The 24,521-nt window shown below is 39.4% G+C and overlaps 1 protein-coding gene across 3 annotated transcripts in view; it reads right to left on the reverse strand.

Moving 5' to 3' along the window:
* Window positions 1-1,112: 1,112 nt before the first annotated feature.
* Window positions 1,113-24,521, reverse strand: part of LOC307168013 (NLR family CARD domain-containing protein 3-like) — a gene marked incomplete at its 3' end in the record, with an annotated part of 60,167 nt that continues 36,758 nt past the window's right edge. For 2 of the 3 annotated variants that reach the window (XM_079887486.1, XM_079887485.1), the window contains exons 12-13: window positions 13,975-14,021; window positions 11,877-13,894 (exon numbers count right to left, since the gene is read on the reverse strand). In XM_079887486.1, the coding sequence (XP_079743612.1) occupies window positions 13,356-13,894; window positions 13,975-14,021 (586 nt within the window). Of the gene's footprint in view, window positions 1,636-11,876; window positions 13,895-13,974; window positions 14,022-24,521 lie in introns of those variants that run through there. The other variant, XM_079887487.1, reaches the window with a different exon arrangement.

Below are 24,521 nucleotides of genomic sequence, written 5' to 3' on the forward strand. Positions count from 1 at the left end.
GACCGCAACCTGTCTTTCGAAAATCATATTTCATATGTTACAAGAACAGCCTTTTTCCACCTTAGAAACATTGCTAAGCTAAGTTAGTTCATGCATTCATGACCTCGAGACTAGATTACTGTAATGCTTTATTAGCTGGTTGTCCTGCATCCTCAATAAACAAGCTACAGTTAGTCCAAAATGCAGCCGCTAGAGTTCTTACTAGGTCAAGAAAATATGATCATATAACACCAATTTTATCATCTCTACATTGGTTACCTGTTAAGTTCCGTATCAATTACAAAGTGTTACTACTGACCTATAAAGCCCTAAATGGTTTAGCTCCTGGGTATTTAACGGAACTTCTATCACCCTACAATCCACCGCGCTCTTTAAGATCACTAAATTCGAGGCTTCTGGTCATTCCTAGGATATCTAAGTCCACTAAAGGAGGGAGGGCGTTTTCACATTTAGCTCCTAAACTCTGGAATAGTCTTCCTGATATTGTTCGAGGCTCAGACTCGCTGTCCCAGTTTAAAACTAGATTAAAGACGCATCTCTTTAGCCAAGCATTCACATAATGATTACCTTTTATACTACAGTTAAATCGGATCAAATGCATTAAAGGTATAGCGGAGGATCTTTCCGAATTTTAGATAAGACCCGCCCTCTTCACTTTTTGAAAAGTTTGATTGATTCACCAGAATGATTGACAATTAGGAGGACCAATAGTATAGGCATTCCACCCGGAAGTAAAAAAATCCTCCGCTATACCTTTAATATTATGAACAGCAGCTATGCTAATTATTTCCCATCTGCTTTTCTGTTATCATCTCGGGACGCTAGTAAATAGAGTTCGTCAGCTCCAGTTTGTATCCAGCCTCACATGGAGACTTCAGATGCCCAAACACCTGTTAAGAGACGACTCGACGCCTGTGAAGAGACGACTCGACACCAGCGATGTTATGCCCTAAATTAATACATGATTAACTAACTTTATTTTTCTATGTACATTTCTGAAATGCACTTTCTGTAAAGCTGCTTTGAAACAATGTGTATTGTGAAAATCGCTATACAAATAAATTTGAATTGAATTGAATTAATTTCTGTAATACATTTTATTTTTTATTTTTGAACTTATACAATTTTCAAATGTATATTTTAATTTTATGTTAAAGCTAGTGTAGTAATGCAAATTATTATATTATTGATTTTGAATATTTTTTTGCTCCAGATGTTGCACATATCATATAGAAAATATAAATATAAATACAGAAATACATTGCCATTTTACACATTGCATTGCCATTTTGCATGTTACATTTCATATTGACATTTGGTACCTGTATGCTACCATAAATTGTGAACGTCAGAGTTTTAGGTGAATATACTTTCAGTTAAGTGACAGAAATCTGAGTTCAGAAGTTCATTTGAAGTGCAGTTACTGTGCTTTATCAAGATTGACATCACTCTGTCATTATGGCAAACATTTTGTCTTAGAAATATAAATGCATCCTCATCAGAAAAAAGAATATCATAAGATTAAGAAACTCAAGTAACACATTGTACTGATACTTGCCTCACAGCTAAGGACGCAGGAAGACTTTCAGATGTGTGATCAGTGAGACCAGCACTGACAGTTTACCCCATCATGATCTAAAAATCAAAGACACATTAGCTGAGTTTCAACAAAGGTCTATGATAAAATGAATGTATATGACTGTATGACTTAGGACAGAATCAGGTAATCGCATTCATTTAAACACAGAACGAGTGATCAACTATTTTATCTGCGCACTGTTCATTGGTGTTCAATCACGTTGTATGACAGGGCAGAATTTACGTATAAAAAAAAAAAGAAAACAAACCACAGCGACAACAGAGTAACCACCACCCCAAACCCCTGCCCCCAACCAGGATTAAAAAATATCGGCAGTGTCTACAAGCGATTATACTAAAAATAATAATAAATATAGCTGCGAGCAGCGATTACGGGCCCAAGCCGGTGGCACCGCAACCCCGGTGCCTTTAGTTACCTAAAGGCACCGGGGTGGCGGTAACGCCGGCTTTGGCCCCCCATCGCTGCTCGCAGCTATATTTATATATATATATATATATATATATATATATATTATTGTTCAAAAGTTTGGGGTCAGTAAGATTTTTAATGTTTTTAGGAGAAGTCTCTTCTGCTCACCAAGGCTGCATTTATTGATTAAAAATACAAACAAAAACAGTAATATTGTGAAATATTATTCCAATTTAAAACAGCTGTTTTCAATTTTTAAATATTTTACATAGTAATTCATTTCTGTGATCAAAGTTGAGTTTTCAGCATCATTACTCCAGTCTTCAGTGTCACATGATCCTTCAGAAATCATACTAATATGATGATTGATGCTCAATAAATATTCATTATTATTTTCAATGTTGAAAACAGTTGTGTACAGATTTTTTTTTTTTCAAAATGCTTTGATGAATGTAAAGTTCAAAAGAACAGCATATATTTCAAATATATATATTTTTAACATTATAAATGTCTTTACTGTAACTGTTGATCAGTTTAACTCATCCTTCATAAATAAAAGTACTGATTTATTTTAATTATTTCCCCAAAAAATAAAATTTTAATTATTACTAACCCAAAACTTTTGAGCGGTAGTGTTTAACGTTACAAAAGCTTTAGATTTCAGATAAATGCTGTTCTTTTGAACTTTCTATTCATCAAAGACTGTACACAACTGTTTTCGACATTTAAAATAATAATGAATGTTTCTTGAGTATCAATCATCATATTAGAATAATTTCTGAAGGATCATGTGACAGTGACGACTGGAGTAATGATGCTGAAAACTCAGCTTTGATCACAGGAATAAATAACAGTTTAAAATATATTAAAATAGAAAGCAGCTGTTTTAAATTGGAATATTATTTTACAATATTACTGTTTTTGTTTGTATTTTTAATCAAATAAATGCAGCCTTGGTGAGCAGAAGAAACTTCTCTGTTATGTGCGCGCCACAGACTGCACGCACGTCCGCTTAGAGTTCCGCCTTTTGCCTTCCGTCAATATTACGTTATTAGAAAAATATTTTTTTAGAGAATCGATTTTTTGACATTTGTGAATCGATTCAGAATCGTCCACGTCCGCATCGCGATGCATCTAAGAATAAATTTTTTCTCCCACCCCTAGATTTCATACAACAGGTTAATAAACAGTTACAATTAAGTCACTTACATTTTAGATGCAATGTTGACTGTTTTTGTTCTGTTTCAGCAGCGAAAATAGTTAAACAAAGATCACGGCAGAACCATCACGCATCACGTGTTTTCTCATAACTGAACGATTCAGCATTTTTAACGAATCGGTTGACTCAAAGATTGAATGATCAATCCATAAACATCTGTCTTAATCATGATCGACTCATTCGAACGAATCGTTTGAACGAATGAATCAATGACTCGCTTATTAAGATGGATGCCTGGCGACACCTAATGGCGGTTTAGTGTTGTTTAAAAGCATCATTCTTTCCCACATGTGTGTGATTTGTGTGTGCAACATTATCATTATTTTTCTTACACTATTATATTAGCGATTTAAAAGCACCCACTCGTGTCACACGTCGATTAACCGGTGGGAAAATATCCTCAGACACATACCTAATACATGTATATTTAAATACAATATTGGCCTACCTGGTAAAAAGTTTTATATACTATTTTGATGTCCTTTTGGACACAAGAGGGCAGTATAGCCCTATGTTTGCTTTTTTGTTGAACCAAATAGCACTAAATAGCCTGTTTTAACTTTTTCATTCTTCTTGAATTGCAAAAACAGAATAAAATGGGTTTAGTTGTGATATTTGTATACTTTTATATAGAAATAAATGGTATATAATTACATTTTTAGAAGATTTTTAGTGTTTCCTTTTTGGACATTATTTAATCCCTCGCCATAGCAAAACCGTTTGAGATATTTATTATCCATTCACAATTTAGCATATTTAATGTAGTTTCATCATGTTGAAAAAGTTTGGTACGAATAAAATAAATAGTTTAAGAGGAGTGGCTAAAAATTCAGAGGCTGATTTTGCAAAAAAATCCACATTCAGACCAAAATATCTGACTTCCTGATGGCCAGAGCTATTGAATGTAAATTAGAAAGTTGTCCGGCTTGATGAGAACAATATACAAACTATTTTTTCTTTACTGTAGTTAAAACTAACCCCCCCCCACTTTTGTCAAAAGCATGTTGAAAGTGACACACTTCCTGCTGCCAGTTGGTGGCGCTATAACTTTGACTCACAATAGCTACATCCATCTAATCGGCCTCTTACCACGAACACACTGCTGAAGTTTCATCAAGATCAGTTAATGTATGCAGAAGTTATTCCACTTCCGTGTTTCTCTTTTCTCGCCATAAATTCGATTCCTCGCCACAGCCAAACCATTCGAGATATCAAAAATCCGTCCGCAATTTAGCATCCTCAATGTCTTGACTACATCCACACCGAGTTTGAAGGGGGCACGGTGAATTTTCTAGGAGGAGTATTTCACATTCCACAGCAAGCGTTTTCCAAACAACCCATAATAGCCGACTTCCTGTTGGGCTGGCGTAAAACTTGACCGGGGTAAAGTTGTTCGGCCCGATGAGATCTATATGTGTACCGAGTTTCATATTAATTCATGCGAGCGTGTTTGATATATGGATCAAGTTTTAGAACCCCGTTCAAGGGGGCGCTGTTGAGCCCCCCAGCCACGCCCGGGTCCCAGCTTCAGCCCGGCCCTGATGGCCGTGGGTTCTGACCTGTGTGCAAAGTTTCAAGAGTTTTTGAGCACGTTAAGGACCCCAAAAGCCCCTGAAACCTTGATTAACAATATAAAAGCAATAGTCAAATCCCCCCCTCCCCTCACACACACACAGACACAGAGAGGGAGAGAAAATTCTTCAGAAAATCCACATTCAAACCAAAATATCTCTCTTCCTGTTGGTCAGAGATGGTTCATGTAAATTAGAAAGTTGTCCGTCTTGATGAGAACAATACACATACCAAGTTTTGTTGCTGTTGATAAAACTAACACCCCCACTTATGACTAAAGGTGGCGCTACTGAGCCCCTCACCACGCCCGTTTCTGAAACTTTGCACATGTCTACTGGATAATAAATGTGATGTGTCTGTCGAGTTTCATGCAATTTCAAGTATGTTAAGAGTCTCAAAAGCATAAAAAAAGAATATTAAAGTTTGATGCGTTGCCACGGCAACAGTATCTAAGATATCAATAATCCTTTCACAGGTTTACATCTGCCGTGTGTCTACATTGTACACATAAAGTTTGAAGCAAATCTGGTAAAAATAAGACAGTGATTTCAAAGCATTTTAATAGTGATGTACTTCCTGCTGCCTGTTGGTGGCGCTATAACTTTGACTCACAATAGTCACATCTGTGCGATCGGCCTCTTACAACGAACACACTGCTGAAGTTTCATCAAGATCAGTTAATGTATGCAGAAGTTATAACACACTTCCTGTTTCATTTTTTCGCCATAAATTCGTTTCCTCGCCACGGCCAAACCGTTCGAGATATCAAAAATCCGTCCGCAATTTAGCATCCTCAATGTCTTGACTTCATGCACACCGAGTTTGGAGGCGAATCGATGAATTCCCTTGGAGGAGTACATTAAATTCCACAGCATGCGTTTCCAAACAACCCTAAATAGCCGACTTCCTGTTGGGCTGGCGTAAAACTTAGAGCACGAAAGTTGTTCGGCCCGATGAGTTCTATATGTGTACCGAGTTTCATATTATTACATGCAAGCGTGTCTGATTTATGGACAAGTGTTCGGATCCCGTTCCAGGGGGCGCTGTCGAGCCCCCCTGCCACGCCCGGGTACCAGCTTCAGTCCGGCCCTGATGGCCGCGGGTTCTGACCTGTGTGCAAAATTTCAAGAGTTTTCGAGCATGTTAAGGGCCCCAAAAGTGGCCGAAAGGTTGACAAAATAATAATAATAATAATAATAATAATAAATATAGCTGCGAGCAGCGATTACGGGCCCAAGCCGGTGGCACCGCAACCCCGGTGCCTTTAGTTAACTAAAGGCACCGGGGTGGCGGTGCCCCCAGCTTTGGCCCTTCATCGCTGCTCGCAGCTATATTTATATATATATATATATATATATATATATATATATATATATATATATAATGTATTTTTATCATGTTGAAAAAGTTTGGTGTGAATAAATAAACCACTTAGGAGGAGTAGCTAAAAACTCAGAGTCTGACATATCCAAAAAATCCACATTCAAACCAAAATATCTGACTTCCTGTTGCTCAGAGCTAATGACTGTAAATTAGAAAGTTGTCCGGCTCGATGAGACCAATATACGTACTGATTTTTGTAATTGTGGGTAAAACTAACCCCCCCACTTTTGTCAAAAACATTTTGAAAGTGACACACTTCCTGCTGCCAGTTGGTGGCGCTATAACTTTGACTCACAATAGTCACATCCATCTGATCGGCCTCTTACCACGAACACACTGCTGAAGTTTCATCAAGATCAGTTAATGTGTGCAGAAGTTATAACACTTCGTGTTTCTCTTTTCTCGCCATAAATTCGTGTCCTCGCCACGGCCAAACCGTTTGAGATATCAAAAATCCGTCCGCAATTTAGCATCCTCAATGTCTTGACTTCATGCACACCGAGTTTGGTGGCGATTTAATTAATTCTCTAGGAGAAGTGTTTCAAATTCCACAGCAAGCGTTCTCCAAACAACCCATAATTGCCGACTTCCTGTTGGGCTGGCGTAAAATTTAGAGCACGAAAGTTGTTCGGCCCGATGAGATCTATATGTGTACCGAGTTTCATATCATTACATGCAAGTGTGTTTGATTTATGGACAAGTGTTCGGATCCCGTTCCAGGGGGCGCTGTTGAGCCCCCCTGCCACGCCCGGGTACCAGCTTCAGCCCGGCCCTGATGGCCGCGGGTTCTGACCTGTGTGCAAAGTTTCAAGAGTTTTTGAGCACGTTAAAGGCCCCAAAAGCCCCTGAAACCTTGAAAAACAGGAATTTTAAACAAATCTCACTCAAAAGACAAATCCCCCCACCCCTCACACACACAGAGACGCAGAGGCAGAGAGAGAGAGGGAGAGAATTCTCCAAAAAATCACATTCAAACCAAAATATCTCACTTCCTGTTGGTCACAGCTTATGACTATAAATTAGAAAGTTGTCCGGCTTGATGAGAACAATATACATAACGATTTTTGTGACTCTTCTTAAAACTAAGCCCCCATTTTTGACTAAAGGTGGCGCTACTGAGCCCCTCACCACGCCCGTTTCTGAAACTTTGCACATGTCTACTGGATAATAAATGTGATGTGTCTGTCGAGTTTCATCCAATTTCAAGTATGTTAAGAGTCTCAAAAGCATCCGAAAAGAATATTAAAGTTTGATGCGTTGCCACGGCAACAGTATCTAAGATATAAATAATCCTTTCACAGGTCTACATCTGCCGTGTGTCTACATTATACACATAAAGTTTTAAGCAAATCGGGTAAAAATAAGAGGGTGATTTCAAACCATTTTGAAAGTGACACATTTTCTGTTGCCAGTTGGTGGCGCTATAACTTTGACTCACAATAGTCACATCCATGTGATTGGCCTCTTACAACGAACACACTGCTGAAGTTTCATCAAGATCAGTTAATGTATGCAGAAGTTATAACACACGTCCTGTGTCCCATTATTCGCCATAAATTCGTTTCCTCGCCACGGCCAAACCGTTCGAGATATCAAAAATCCGTTCGCAATTTAGCATCCTCAATGTCTTGACTTCATTCACACCGAGTTTGGTGGTGATCGGATGAATTCCCTAGGAGGAGTATTTCACATTCCATTATATGCGTTTTCCAAACAACGTATAATATCCGACTTCCTGTTGGGCTGGTGTAAAACTTAGAGCACGAAAGTTGTTCGGCCCGATGAGATCTATATGTGTACTGAGTTTCATATTATTACATGCAAGCGTGTTTGATTTATGGACCAAGTTTTCAGACACCATTGCAGGGGGCGCTGTCGAGCCCCCTTGCCACGCCCGGGTACCAGCTTCAGTCCGGCCCTGATGGCCGCGGGTTCTGACGTGTGTGCAAAATTTCAAGAGTTTTTGAGCATGTTAAGGGCCCCAAAAGTGCCCGAGAAGTAGAAAAAAAAATAAAAAATAATAATAATAATAATAATAATAAACAATAATCCTACCGAAAACAATAGGGCCTTCGCCCTTTCAGGGCTTGGGCCCTAATAATAATCCTACCGAAAACAATAGGGCCTTCGCCCTTTCAGGGCTTGGGCCCTAATAATAATAATAATAATAATAAAATGCTAATTAATTACTTAAAAATCATACAATGTGATTTTTAGGATTTTCTGTCACTCACAGTTGAAGTTTGTACCTATGATAAAAATTACAGACTTCTACATGCTTTGTAAGTGGGAAAACCTGCAAAATCGGCAGTGTATCAAATACTTATTCTCCCCACTGTACATACAAACATATACCCATGGAGATAGAGAAACGTGCAGAGCCCCAGACATGAAGTCAAAAAAAGAAGCCCAAAATGAGGCCAGTTTTGGGCAGCTAAAGAATGTATGGGTGTGATCAGCGGGAGAGAAGGAGCATCTGATACAGGAGTCCTCTGTTTCTGGGAACAATTTATGAAGTCTAGCTTTGGTCAGATGAGTTTGATGAAATACTTTTAGCTGAACGAGACTTAGCCGAGCACATACAGAAGTAGAATTAACTCTAGCAAGGGCCTCAGACCATAGCTCTTCCGATAACTTGATTTGCAGCTCATTCTCCCAAGTCATCTTTAGGCAGGAGAGAGAGGACGTACTAGATGAAAGTAACATGGCGTAGACAGAGGATATACGACTACCACCTGTAGGGGCTGACAAGAAGTTCTCAACCAGAGATTTTTCTGTTAATTGAGGGAAACTAGGGAAGTTAGTCTTAACAAAATGGCGGAGTTGAAAATACCTGAATAAGCCTGTAGTATGCAAGTTAAATTTGGAAATAAGGTTGGTGAATGTAGCAAAAGAATTATCAATAAAAAGATCTGAAAAACAGGCCATCCCCTTATCTTTCCATGTTTTAAAAGTATGATCAATAGCTGGTGGTAGAAACAAGTGATTATTGCAAATAGGACTTAAGACAGATAGTGACTCCAAAAATGTTGTCGACATTGTTTCCAGATTTTTAAAGTCAATAGCACAATGGGATTTCTAATAACCAAAGAAAGTAGGGCTTTATCTAGGAAGAAATAATCAATCCGAGAGTAAACATGGTGCACACCAGAGAAGAAAGAAAACACCTGGTCAGAGGGGTGAAAAAAGCGCCAGGGATCTACACAGCCCGTTTGATTTGTCAGCGAAATTAGAGACCTGGACATAGCGGAAAGAGAAGATGATTTAGTCACAGATTTATCAAGATTATTATCGATAACACAGTTAAGGTCCCCTCCAAAAATAAGGTGATGAGTGTTAAGATTTGGGATTTTTGAGAAAAGCATAGACATAAAAGTAGGGTTGTCCCAATTTGGGGCATATACGTTTACTAACACTACTGGAGTTTGAAAAAGAAAACCACTGACAATTACAAAGATTCCTTCAGGATCTGAAAGTACTTGCTCTGCTAGAAACATGTCTCTTTTATGTATCAGAATTGCAGTACCTCTGGATTTGCTATTAAAACTAGAGTGAAATACTTGACCAACCCATTGTTTACGCAGTCTGATGTGATCACCTGTACACAAATGTGTCTCCTGAAGAAACATAGTATCAGAGGACAGTGTTTTTAGATGAGAAGAAACTCTGGAGTGTTTAATTTGGCCACCCAACCCACGTACATTCCATGTAATGATTCTAATATTGTGTCTCTCCTATTAGCCACCGAAACGCAGAAGTCCGCATAGAATGTGATTCTGTGTCCCCTGAATGTAATTTATTTTGATGATCTCACCCATTTGAGCACATCTCTATGTAGCGATGAAATCTCACTATAATCGGACGGGGATTTTGACCTTGGCAGGGTTTGGGTCTTAAGCTCCGATGGGCTTGATCAAGCTCCGGTGGGGAGGCAGGAGTGAATTATCTGTCATAAACTGCCTGACGTCCTTTCCCTCAATATCATCCGGAAGACCAACCACACGAATATTCTGCCGTTTGGACCGCGAAACAAGATCTTCCACGTTAGCTCTTAAAGCGACATTCTCCGCCGTCACCAACACCAACTTCGACTGAAGAGTAGAGACCTCCTGTTCGAGATGTGTAATCCTGTCGCTGTGGTCGGATAAACTAGTCTCCATATCAGTGATGGTAGTCGCTTGAGTCACCAAGGTAGATCCAATAGAAGCAATGGATGAGTGAATGGACTCCAACGACGAATTCAGCAGCACGGTGAGTTCACCAGTCATGTTTCTCCTTAGTTTGTCAAGTTCGCTCACCAGTGTGTCAGTCGTTAGCGGGTTTGAGGCGTCGTCCGACATCTTGCCGCTTTCCTGCCCAGAATTAGGCGCCTTGGTTTGAGGGTTGATTTTCCCACCAACTCGCGTACCTTTTACTCATCAGGAACAGATAACGTTAACCAAGACCAACAGTAGCACAAAAAGAGCGAAAAAGCCCCAAATGTACTAAGCACTAACACCACGCGTCTATCCACTACATGGCAAAACCGGAAGCCCGTATGACAAAGTTAGACGAGAGATAGCCGTCATTAAACAATGCCCAAAGAGCAATTACGGTTGATGGCTGGACGTCTTGTGCCACAGACTCTTATGTAACTCACAAAACACTATATTGATGATGAGTGGGTTTTGCAAAACCACGTTCTACAGACTCGAGTGTTCGATGAAGCTCACACAGGGAATCATCTAGCAGTTTTACTGCAGAACGTTTGCCGCGAGTGGAACATCAAAGACAAGAACACAGCGTTGGTCACGGATAATGCAGAAAACATGATGAGTTGGTGCAGAGATGGACCCTCATGTGCGATGCATCGCGCACACACTTAATCTGGCCTCACCAAAATCCCTCAAACTGGACAGGGCGTCAGAGCTTTTGGCGAAAGTGAGGAAGGTGGAAACGTTTTTTCACAGAAGTCCAAAAGCAACTGAAGTTCTACGTGAAATGCAGGCCCAGTTACACCTGCCAAACCACAAGCTCATCCATGATGTTTCCACAAGATGGAGCAGTTCACTGGACATGTTGGAGCGTTCTTGGGAGCAGCCCTGCTGTGTTGAACACCCTGCTGTCTAAGAAGATGAAGAGGGGAGAATGCATGGCCAGCCTGACAGAGGAAGACATGACAATAATCCAAGAGGTCATCACATTGATGTCTCCTCTGAAAGTGGCAACCACACTCCTCAGTGAGGAACAAACCCATAATCTCAATGATCTCCCCAATCCAGGCCAAATTAAAGAGACATTTCCAGACAGATGATAGTGATCTACCAGTAATTTCCCAGGACTTTGACGGTCGCTACACATATCTCCAAGACCTTCTCCACTGTGCCTTAGCCCTTGATCCACGCTTCAGAGACCTGGCTTTCCTGGATGACAATGACACCAAGGACATGATATTCATGAAGCTAACAGCAGAGCTGGTGAAGATGGATGAAAAGGTAAGAATATACTCAGTATACTATAGCTAATCTCTCTCTCTCTCATTTATTTGTGTCTTAAATTATGTCTAGTTTAAGGAAATTGAAGAGCTAGTCTCTGATTTATAATAATTATTGCCTGTGTGAATGTGTTCGGCTGTTCATAAATAACCCAAGAAAACATCGAGAATAAACTCGTCAACGCCACTAATATTACTGTACAATCTATACGACTCAAAATCATCTTTAGACTTGATTTGATCAACTTTATTAATCCTGAGGGGAAATGTACACGTCACAGCAGCACATAACACACAATAATAATAATAATAAAATATAAAAAACATTTACGACAACAACAATTATTTTACAGCATAAGTTCCACAATAATGAAAAACATTAATTAAAAATGAATTAATGAAACTGTAATTATGTGAGATTTGATTATTCTATGTACATGTGGACGTTAGAAAGAGGATTTACAAGTGTAAGTGTAAGTGTGTGTGTGTGTGTGTGTGCTTGCACCCACGCTTTTCTCGCTGTACCTCACAGCTGTGCTAGATTCAATGGGCCTTGATCTGCACAAGGGGATCTTTATTCGCACTTGGACAGACGGCAAGTTTTTCAACTTAGCCCGACTTAGAGCAACCACCAAGACCAGAGAACTATGCATCCGGGAGCTACTCTATGCAGATGATTCTGCTCTCATGGCTAGCAATGCTGAAGAAGTGCAACATATAGTAGACCGGCTTTCGTGGGCAGCAGATCTGTTCGGACTGAACATTAACATCTCTAAGACCGAACTTTTGTATCAACCACCACCAATGTGCTCCAAAAATATGAGAGAGCCACAGCCAGTGACGGTGCATGGAGAGCCCCTGAAATCTGTCAAGGCCTTCACATACCTTGGCAGTACAGTGACCTACACAAACTCCTCAGATCTGGAAGTTGAGAGGAGAATTCAGTCTGCTATCAAGGCTTTTGGCTCTCTCGAGAAGCGCCTCTGGAGCTGTCACGACATCTCGTACAGCACAAAAGTGAAAGTCTACAATGCTGCTGTACTTCCTTGCCTGCTCTATGCCACCGAGTGTTTAACGCTCTACAGCAGGCATATCAAAATACTCACACGAGTTCAGCTACGTCATCTATGTGCCATCTTACACATCAGATGGCAGGATCGAATCCCAGATGTAGAGGTAATCCAATGAGCTGGCTCTGTCAGTGTTGAAGCCCTTATTACATCATCACAACTGCAATGGGCTGGACATGTGTGCCGGATGAGTGACAGCCGACTGCCCAAAGCAGTTTTTTACGCCGAGCTAAAAGAGGGCAAAAGAAGCCGTGGTGGTCAAAAACTGCGTTTCAAAGATGCCCTGAAAAGGCATATGAGGAACACCGGGATCTCCCCGGAAAGCTAGGAGGAACAGGCCCTGCAGCGTGAGAAATGGCAGCGCAGATTGAAAACAGCAGTCGCAGCTGTTAAGAAAAAGCGTCAGAAAGAACGCAGAAAGAAGGCACTATTCCACTGCAGTAAAAGACTTTGTCTGTAGCAAATGCCATCGCTGCTGTAGATCGAGAGCAGACCTTCTAGCCCACATGAGAGCCTGCCTACAATCTAGCCCACATGAGAGCCTGCCTACAATAGCCTCCAATCCAGACAGTCATCGTCGATACACAACGGACTGCCGATGATGATGATGATGATGTGTGTGTGTGTTGTTTACTGACACAGAGACACTGAAGAACCATCATAATAAACCCTAAATCCAGCATAGAGGGGTTCAGTGAATGTGGTGTTGAATGTGTGTAAGTGTGTGAGTGTGTGTGTGTCAGAGACGCTGTAGAAGGACATAGTGCCGGCCGACACGTCCACATACACTCCTGCTCTCTTACAGGATGAAGAGACGACAGGAATATCAGTGACTTTATTATTGTGACGGACAGAGAATCTGTTATTAGAGCAGATCAGACTCCAGGATTTATCATTGTATCCAAACACACAGTCTTTCCAGTCTCTCTCTCCTTTCCTGCTGATTCCTTTATATGTCACTGATATTTCAGCACATCCGCTCCATTCAGCCTCCCAGTAACAGCGTCCAGTCAGACTCTCTCCACACACAACCTGAGGAAACCCATCAAATCTCTCTGGATGACGAGGATACGGCTGATCCTCAAACACACACTTCACTGTCCTATTCTCCTCAGACAGAATGAGACGAGTGTGTGCTGTGTTTGGATCCAGTGTGAGATCACAGGCATCTGAACACAAGAAGAGAAACATTTCACTAAATGACACAAATCAACAATAAATCACTGAATGATTGTGTGTGTAGACCTACATTTCTGTGGTCCTGCTGTCATTCTGAACTCTCCACAATGATCCACACTATAAAACACAAACATGATTCATATTCAATTCCTAAAAGAAACTGTTTTAGAAAAATGTATATTTTACTTTTTTCCATTAACTTTCTTAGACATTGTGTGGTTTTAAGCATTCGTTTCTCTTCTGGAATTTATGTATGTTTGTGCACCTGGCGTAAGCAAGACACACACAGTAAGACAAATGATTAAGAACCTTTAACTCTTTAGGTATGGAAGATAATTTAGCTAAGGGGGGTTAGAAGGGTCATTCTATTCTAAATGTGATGTGGATGTGGCCATGCTGGGTGAGTGAAAAACTACAGAGGAAAACCTTGAAGAAGGAGTGTAAGAAGGGAATTTCCTGGGCTGTGTGTCAGGTCTTGCTCACGTCACGGGGGAGCTGCTGGGATTTTGTGACTAAGCCTCATGGAAGACAATAAATATCTTTTAAAATACAATTTGATTCTTGGTGTCTCGTATGCAGTGATGATGATTGTTTAATTATTGTTTTTGCCACAACAAAACACAAGAAAGAAACACACACACACACACACACACACACACACACGTCTCGTATATTTACAAGCAAAATGAAGCGTCTCGTATCAAATCAATAAGGGTTTGTTGGATTTGTCCTGTATTCTACATTAGACTCACACAGTTGAATAAACAAATCAGGATTTTGCAGTGTAGAGAATACTGAGTGTGTGTGTGTGTGTGTGTGTGTGTGTGTGTGTGTGTATAGAGAATACTAATAGCAAATATAATGAAATCAATTTCACAATAAGTAGAGAAGCTCATTTGCACATGATTGCATTTTAGCTTCTTAGTTTCCATAGCAACGGAGTCTCGAGTGTGTGTGTGAATCATCCTCCCTTTGAACGCAAGAGAGTGTGTGTGTGTGTGTGTGTGTGTGTGTGTATGTCTGTGTGTGCATCATCCTCCCTTTGAACGCAAGAGAGAGTGTGTGTGTGTGAGTGTGTGTGTGTGTGTGTGTGTGTGTGTGTGCGAGTGTGTGTGCGTGTGTATCATCCTCCCTTTGAACGTGAGTTTGTGTGTGTGTGTATCATCCTGCCTTTGAACGCAATAGTGTGTGAGTGTGTGTGTGTGTGTGTGTATCAGTGCGTGTGTGTGTGTGTGTATCAGTGTGTGTGTGTGTGTGTGTATCATCCTCCCTTTGAACGCAATAGTGTGTGAGTGTGTGTGTATCAGTGTGTGTGTGTGTGTGTGTGTATCAGTGAGTGTGTGTGTGTGTGTGTGTGTGTGTGTGTGTGTGTGTCAGTGTCTCCAGATTTATATGGCGTTATATATGTGCCTCAATCCTGAGCGAGTAATTGTAAGAGTACAGAGAACTATATTTTGCAAGCACATTACATTATATTTTGAACAGAAATTAACCCTCTGAGGTCGACAAACGCGCCCGCGCGTTTTGCTGGATTTTTTACACATAGCAGCAACATAAACTTAAAAAAATCTGTCATTTATGGTCATATAAATAAAATAAATACATGATTATAAACTAAACCTTGTTTTTATTTTTAAATAAATAAAATAAACAGGGTGCGCTTTCAGCGCACTCTGTCTCCACAAAAATCTTTCTGAAACAAGTCTGGAAAATGAGCTGAAACTCAGCTAATACTTATCACACAACCATGAAACATGCGTCTAAAGAAAGCTTTAAATTTCTACTTTTAAATAAAACAATTCACATTCAAAACAAATATTCTCCTGCAATGTAATCTGTATTAAACTAAAGAGAAGTACAGTTTCTCCCGTCTCATCTAATTAACTGTAATGAGTTCACACCCACTCGCAGAGCGCGCTATTCATAAGATAATGTGCTGAGGTGATCTATGCAAAATAAGGTAAACGCCCCCTGAAATGCCTTAAAACCAGCAAGTTTCATTCATTCACTTTCCTGCGCCGTTGGAAGATGACACGATTCACTGGTGAAGGAGCCCTTCAGCTCGTCCTGGATAGTGATGAAGAGTTCACTTTTTCCTCAGAAGAAGAGCGGGACTCTGACGACGAACATTTGTATTTTGAAGAGCGACTTGATCCAGCCGTGGATAATATTTCGGATGAGTAAGTCTTTTTAAATTTACTTGCATAAGTTGACAAGCTATTTTATATAGGCCTAAACGTAGGCTACATATTTTACTGGTTGGACCATTTCCATACTTGTTGTCATTCAGAGTAATTTATATTTAAATGGTCTATGCTGTATAAGTAGGCTTCATGCAGTCTGTTTTCTTTCGTTTTTAGTAGTTTTGTTCAAAATAACACATTTCGAGCTTTCTATATATTTCTCTGGTATTTTAGGCAAAGCTTATGAGTTTGGGTTCATTTATGAGACGAGCTCCAGTTCACATGCCGACACGGAGCTCTATTGCCTGCTATTTTTAATTATTATGTATTAAATACAGGCAATTTGTTGATGAAACAACGATTAAAATTAAGATACAATTAATACAAAACGAAATTCACTTTAAAGAAAGGCTTTATACAAAAAATAAACCTAATGAAATGGTCAAAATCTTGTCTGCCCACTCCATTTGTCTCAAGATTGCACATGATCTTAGATCATGGCCTGTATGAAAGTTAGAATTTTGAAATTAATTTAGAAAATATTATGTATGTTTAGATTATATTTTGACTAGTGTTTATGCTGCCTCATTATCATCAATGAAAAGTGCTTGCACATATCTATTGCAAATGTGTGTATGTGCTGAAATGTGTAAATATGCCCAGCTGATGGATTGCAAATGTGTTAATGTTTGCGTTGTGCTATCTCCGTAATGGCCCATTGACACGCAATATATGCCTACAGCACGTGTCTACAATTATTCGCATCAGTTATTCATATAGACTAATGGTAATATACTTTGAAATATTTGTTATAATAGTTTTCAACTTTTAAAAAAAAAAAGGAATGTCTGCATCACCTTCATCTGCAACTCGGAGGGCGCGCAGCAACACAGTCGAACATCAGAACGAGTAAGTACATATTTACCCATGTTAGTTAAATTTTTTTTACAATATGAGCCTGTATGACTTTATTTTTGGAGGTTGGTTGATAATGTTACATATTTTTTCTTTGTGTTATCTTATCAGCATGCTAATGTCTATCAGTTGTGCATGTGCTGGAATAGTACTCTAAAATATATGTTAATAATAGTTTTCAACTTTTTTTGAAAGGAATGATGTAGGTTCTGCAACTCGCACTAAGAGGACACGCAGCAACATAGACAGAAATCAGAAAGAGTAAGTACATATTTACCCACTATTTTACAGATGTTAGACCTGATGTTGTTTTATCAACATGCTGACTGTCCATCAGTTATGCATGTGTACTTAGTACTTTGTTCAACCTTTATTAATATTAATATTATTATTTTTATAGGAATGTGGTAGCATCACCCTCAGCCTCACCTGCAACTCGCACTGGGAGGGCACGCGACAGGTGTCGTTCAGTTTTGAGAACAACTGAAAAGTAAGTACACTTATTCCCTTTCTTTCAGATATTAGTATAATTCTTTTTACATATTCTGGTTTTACATAGTCCATACAAACATTATGTGTCTGTATGGCTTTGCATCTGGCCAATGTTACTTTTAATGACTGAAATGCAGTTGTTATATTTTGTGTAATAAACATGCTCACATTGTTTGTTTGTTTTACAGCTATAAAAGTGATGGTGATCATCAGACACCTGTTGCAAAGAGGGCCAAGGCAAAGATTCAGACAAGCAGCAAGCAGTCTACTCTGTCATGGCAAACAGAGACTGACATTGATATGGTTCCACAGACTCTGAGATTCCTGCCTGCACGGAAACCTGGCCCACAGCTGAGTCCTGCTGACGCACACACTCCTCTGAGTCTCTTCAAAATGTTTTTTTTTTTTCTGAGAATGCACACAACTCTGTGCTTTGCAAAGGACAGCTTGGTAAAAGGCAGGACACACCTTGGAAATGCCAGGCATGTAATGTTCACTTGTGTCTTCAGCTGAACAGGAACTGTTTTCAAAAATGGCACCAAGACATGTAACTATATTCTCTCTGCCTTTATTTTAGTTTATTTTGCTCATTTTGCATTATTTTGCTTAGAGCCCGCCATCAAAGGGGCATAGGCATTTACTGTGAGATACCTGCAAATTTAGAACATTTATTGTAATTCCTCTATGTGGAGGAACTAAAACAGATTGAAAAACAAAACCTTTGAATCTCCTCTTCTTTGTTCAGGCACTTGATGGCCCATATCTAACACAAACACACGCACACACATTCATACGAGTTGCAGAAAGAAAGAGAGTGAGGAAAGAATGAGTTTTAAGAGTGAGATGATGAAATCCCAAGTTTCTATATGCACTTATAAGACATGACCTGAACGAACCATCAATCATTAATTTAACCCTTCTATCGTTTCTTAGGCGGGTTATTAAATTCAATGCAGCGGTTCAGCTAAGAGTCTGGAGGCTACTTGCTTGTCTTTGTGTTCCTTTTGGGGATTCCCTTTGTTAGCGTAAAATAAACGAAAAGTAAGAGAAAGAGAATTGAGACGAGATTAGTTAGATGGCTTGAATGAAGCTGTTTAACCCATGTTCTTCTGAGCCTGATTTGGGTTCTTTCGTCTGCTCGTCTACATGGTTACTCGTCTGTCTGGATGCATTCTAATATCTTCTCTAGCAAAAACTCCCCCCTGGACCTAAGATTTTAAACTCAAATGTTTGTCCAGCCTCCTGGATGAGTTCTGACCAATTAGGCACTGTCTTTATTTGAGAGATGGCATTTTCTTCACTTCTCATCGTAAATCATGCACTATCTGTGATCTCTTTACTCTCCAGCTCTAGCAGAGAGTACAGAGGCCACAGTTTAGACATCATTACTAGTGTAAGATTACGAAACATTTTACACAGATTTCAATCAAGCCATCTTCATAATTGTGAACATACGATCACACTGATAGGAAACAAGACACACTTTCATTCAAACATCTAATAGTTATAACAATTACATGACTTATGTGATCTAATCATAATAGACACATATTATAGGTTCTAGACACAATATAAAATTATGTAGTATACGATGTTTGATTATAAGTCAGTCAAGAATTGTTTTGGAATGAATTCATGTATTTTGATATGTAAAGTCTCAGTCTCTGTGGTAGGGGTGTGCGATATGACGATTTTTGATCGTGGACGATTAAAATGTCTCCACGATCTGCTTTTGAAGAAATATCGTAGAATCGTGCATTATATCTGTTCTGGCGCCTCTGTCCCGACTCCCAACATACTGAACAATGAGACATATATTCACATAAAATGTTAACGCAGCGGAACGGGACACTGCAGTTCACAAAAGTTCATAATTTGCATGTGCTTTAATGCCTTGTCGGTTAAACATTTAATTCGCGTGCAGATGCGCTGTTCTAACGTGTGCGTTCCTCAGCGCGTACATGTGAAGCTCACATGCACTAAAAGCCTGTCTACCAGCACCTGGATACTGGACTAAGTTATCTTTCGAGTCTTATTGTGCTTATACTGTTAAAGGTCCCGTATTATGCCCCTTTTCACAAGATGTAAAATAAGTCTCTGATGTCCCCAGAGTGTGTATGTGAAGTTTCAGCTCAAAATACCCCACAGATCATTTTTTACAGCATGTTTAAATTGACATTTTTTGGGGCTCAGAAAAACGCTCTGTTTTAGTGTGTGCCCTTTAAATGCAAATGAGGTGCTGCTGGACGACCCAGGGGGCGGAGCTTCATGAGCTCGCGTTCAGTCTCTCAGGACAAATTCATCTCACGGAATGATGATAATATCAGAAACTCTCAGTAACGGCGTTCATTTCGAGTCGGACAATAATGCCTACAGAGTCAGAGTGCTGTATAGAGATGAAACAGGTATAGTTTAGTAGTTTAATTACGGTTATTCTAACGTATTTGTCATCTGCTTGTATGTATCCATTATTTATTAATAGCCTACAAGTCTGCTGTCTGAATGATGATCAAACATATAACTTACTGATGAGTTTAATAAAGTTTATTGTACATCACACAAAAGATAAAGCGTCAGTTTTACTTCAGAAAATCACCGTAAGAGCTGAGTAAACACAGTAGGCTAAGTTATTAGAAGAGCGCAAGTAGCCAGTAGAGTTGAGGGAGCATTCCTGTGGGCGGAGGTTAGTCAAAAAACGGTTCTAGTGACATCATTAATGAAGGAAGTAGAGGGATGTAGTCCAAACGAGCCGTTTATTGTAGTCGACTTCTGTTACATAAAATATCTTGCTTGGCATTGAACTTTGAGCTTTATAATTTTACAGATATTATTTATGCTCTAACAGCAACATTACACACTAACTAAAGTTTGAAACATGGGATCACGAAGAACGGGACCTTTAAATACACACAAGGTTTACATAAACAAAGTCGGTTATGTCTAAAGTCAAGTCAAGTCAAGTCATCCTCATTTATATAGCGCTTTTAACAATGTAGATTGTTTCAAAGCAGCTTTACAGATATAAACGTATAATTTCTAATAACAGAGATTGTTTTGGCTTTATAGCAGTTCTTTAATAAAAGTTATTTTCCAGCTAAAATTATTGTTCATTGATTCGCTTCCGTCGTAACGATCATTTGTTATTAAATTAGGGGCCGCTAAGACGACACCATTCTCTCTACACAGACTTTAAACGCGAACCTGAGAGAAACGCTGATGGTGTTCACATGCGCATTAAGAATTGGTTCTATAGTTATGTGCGTTTGAATATATGTGCGCAGGTTTGGAATTCACTACAAACCAAGCCTAAACAAAGTAATGATGCCTTAAAAAATTTCGATACAGAATTTTATTTTATTTTATTTTGTTACTTCGGGGTAGGTAAGTGAAACGAATTTCCCGAAAACGTTTTATCTGTAGAGTGGTAAAGGGATCCTCCATAGGGAGAGACTAGTTGTCATCGGGTCCAGGCGAAGGTCCTTCGTCAGATCTGTATACGGCCTGGATTCGGCAGGCTGCGGGAAAACCTCGGGATAAACAAAGACACTAAAATTAGCGTAGATGCAATTCTTCTTATGATGTAACGAGTACATCAGGATTTATGGGAAGTGTTCCCGGTTCCGGCTGATCTAATCTATGCAGCTTAATCATTGAATTGAAGAAGTCTATAATGTGTTATGTGTATGCTCGGTCAAAGAGATGTGTCTTTAATCTTGCTTTGAACTGACAGAGTGTGTCTGCTTCCCGGACAATGTTAGAAAGACTGTTCCAGAGTTTTGGTGCTAAATAGGAGAAGGATCTACCACCAGCAGTCGACTTTGATATTCTAGGTATTATTAACTGGCCGGAATTTTGAGATCGCAATAGACGAGAAGGACTATAATGTGTTAAGAGCTCGCTCAAGTACTGCGGAGCTAAATCATTTAGTGCTTTGCAAGTAATCAGCAATATTTTAAAATGTATATGATGTTTAATAGGGAGCCAATGCAGTGTTGACAGAACCGGGCTAATATGGTGGTCATACTTCCTGGTTCTGGTAAGGACTCGAGCTGCTGCGTTTTGAACTAGCTGTAGTTTGTTTATTAAAGGAGAACTCCGGTCAATTTTAACATTGAGCTCATTTTTTTTTGTACATTTGGGGTGCTGTCAATACAGAAAACAACGACAAAAATCGGTGTTGCCTACACAGAGTTATTCTATTTTTAAAATTTGCACCCTGTTGACTTCAATGGGGCAAGTTTTAAACCTGCTTTTAGCCTCTTAACATCCTTGATGTGTCATTACAAGTGCACAGAAAATGTGAGTGATTCCTTCAGAGTGAACACGAGTGAATCTGACTGCAGTAGATGTGAAAGATATGTATAAAAATGATGTTATTTAAGCCAGCGCAAATACCTGTGTTTACATCCTGTTTTCGGTTGAAGTCCAAAGTAGTCGATTGCCGAGTTCACGCGCATAGGTTTAGTTTATGATCACGCGCGTGAACTCGGCAATCGACTACTTTGGACTTCAACCGAAAACAGGAAGGAAGGAATCACTCACATTTTCTGTGCACTTGTAATGACACATCAAGGATGTTAAGAGGCTAAAAGCAGGTTTAAAACTTGCCCCATTGAAGTCAACAGGGTGCAAATTTTAAAAATAGAATAACTCGGTGTAGGCAACACCGATTTTTGTCGTTGTTCTCTGTATTGACAGCACTCCAAATGTACAAAAAAATGAGCTCAATGTTAAAATTGACCGGAGTTCTCCTTTAAGCGTGCAGGGCAACCACCCAGTAGAGCATTACAATAATCTAGCCTTGAGGTCATGAACGCATGGACTAATTGTTCCCCATTTGTCAATGAGAGCATATGGCGTGATTTAGATATATTTTTAAGATGGAAAAATGCGGTTTTACAGACACTAGACACGTGACTTTCAAATGAAAGATTGGTATCAAAGAGCACACCCAGGTTCCTAACCGACGACGAAGACTTAACAGAGCAGCCATCGAGTATTAGACAGTATTCTAGGTTATTACGTGAGGACGTTTTTTGTCCAATAATTAGAATCTCTGTTTTTTCAGAGTTAAGTAGTAGGAAATTACTAGTCATCCAATTTTTTATATCAGCTATGCATTCTGTTAATTTAGTGAATTGGTAAGTTTCGTCTGGGCGTGAAGAAATATAGAGCTGAGTATCGTCAGCATAACAGTGAAAACTAATGCCATGCTTCCTAATGATATCTCCTAAGGGTAGCATGTACAGAGTGAACAGCAACGGTCCTAGTACTGAGCCTTGTGGTACACTATACTGAACTTGGTCATACTGATCGATAAGACATCTCTTCATTTACTGCTACAAACTGATAACGGTCAGATAAGTATGATTTAAACCATGCTAAAACAATTCCACTAATGCCAACATAATTTTCGAGTCTATTTAAAAGAATGTTGTGGTCAATAGTGTCAAATGCAGCACTAAGATCAAGTAACACTAATAGCGAGATACAACCACGATCGGATGATAAGAGCAAATCATTTGTAACTCTAATGAGAGCTGTCTCGGTACTATGGCACGGTCTAAATCCTGACTGGAAATCCTCACAGATATCATTTCTTTCTAAAAAGGAACATAGTTGTGAGGATACCGCCTTTTCTAGTATCTTTGACAAAAAGGGTAGATTCGAGATCGGCCTGTAATTTACTAATTCTGTAGGATCAAGTTGCATTTTTTTAACAAGCGGTTCAATCATAGCCAGCTTAAAAGTTTTCGGTACATATCCTAGAGACAAAGATGAATTAATGATATTAAGAAGAGTATCTGTGACCTCTGGAAGCATCTCTTTCAGTAGCTTAGTCGGTATAGGGTCTAACATACATGTTGTAGATTTAGATGATTTAACGAGTTTAGTAAATTCTTCCTCTCCTATAGCAACGAACAAATAAAATTTTTCTTCAAGGAGACTACAATGCAGTGCCTGATGCGATACTGTAGTAGACGGTTGCATAGTTATAATTTTCTCCCTGATATTATCAATCTTGTTAGTAAAGAAGTTCATAAAGTCATTACTTATGTGCTGCATGGAAACATCTGGGGTTGAAGATTTATTTTTCGTTTTGTTTATTTTCTTCTAATAGGGTTGAAAAATAAGCAGATCTAGCAGCTTTTAAGGCCTCTCTGTAAGCAATCGAACTCTCTTTCCATGAAATGCGAAATACCTCTAGTTTTGTTTTCTTCCAGTTGCGTTCCATTTTTCTGGCTGCTCTCTTAAGAGCCGAGTGTGCTCGTTGTACCACGGCGTTGGACTATTTTCTTTAATCTTCTTTAAGCGCAACGGAGCAACTGTGTCTAAAGTGCTGGAAAAGAGAGAGTTAAAAGTTTCTGTCGCAATATCTAGTTCTTCAAAGTTATCTGGGATGTTGAGATGATGAAACTGATTAGGAAGATTATTAATAAAGCAATCTTTAGTGGCAGAAGTGATAGGTCTAACATATTTGTAACACGGAGTCGGCTTTGCAGTCTTGGCTAAATGAAGTTTACACGAGACTAGTGTAAGACTGAAAATACTGGTTGAGGCCCTGGTCTGAGACAAAGGGCTAATTACCATTTGACCTCCCCCATACGACCTCACTTCCGCAAACTACTAAGAACTCACACAAGAATATGGTTTAATGACGTTTGACGTTCATTGTTGTCCTGACTTCCTGTTGTCGAATGCGCATGCGTCGCGTCTGAACGCGTTGTTGTCTTTGGAGCTCCATCGATTTGATTTATAATTCTTGATTCTACTCTTACTTACAACAAACATTTTCTACTTTTCCTCACTGAGAAGCACTACTGCTCAAACCTCATAGTTACAACGCGGACTGTTGAGCAGACGTGTCTCAAGCCTATTAGTGATCCAACGCTGGATACTCTTATAGGTCACTCCCGGGGATCACGGCTGAACGCGTCTTCTCAACACTCACTTACAAACATTTTTCGCCTATCGTGCGTCTACTCTACACCCGTACCACTAAAAAGACGGATTATATCTAAGACGT

This window comes from Squalius cephalus, assembly GCF_949319135.1.
Source record: "Squalius cephalus genome assembly, chromosome: 12".
Taxonomy (NCBI): Eukaryota; Metazoa; Chordata; class Actinopteri; order Cypriniformes; family Leuciscidae; genus Squalius; species Squalius cephalus.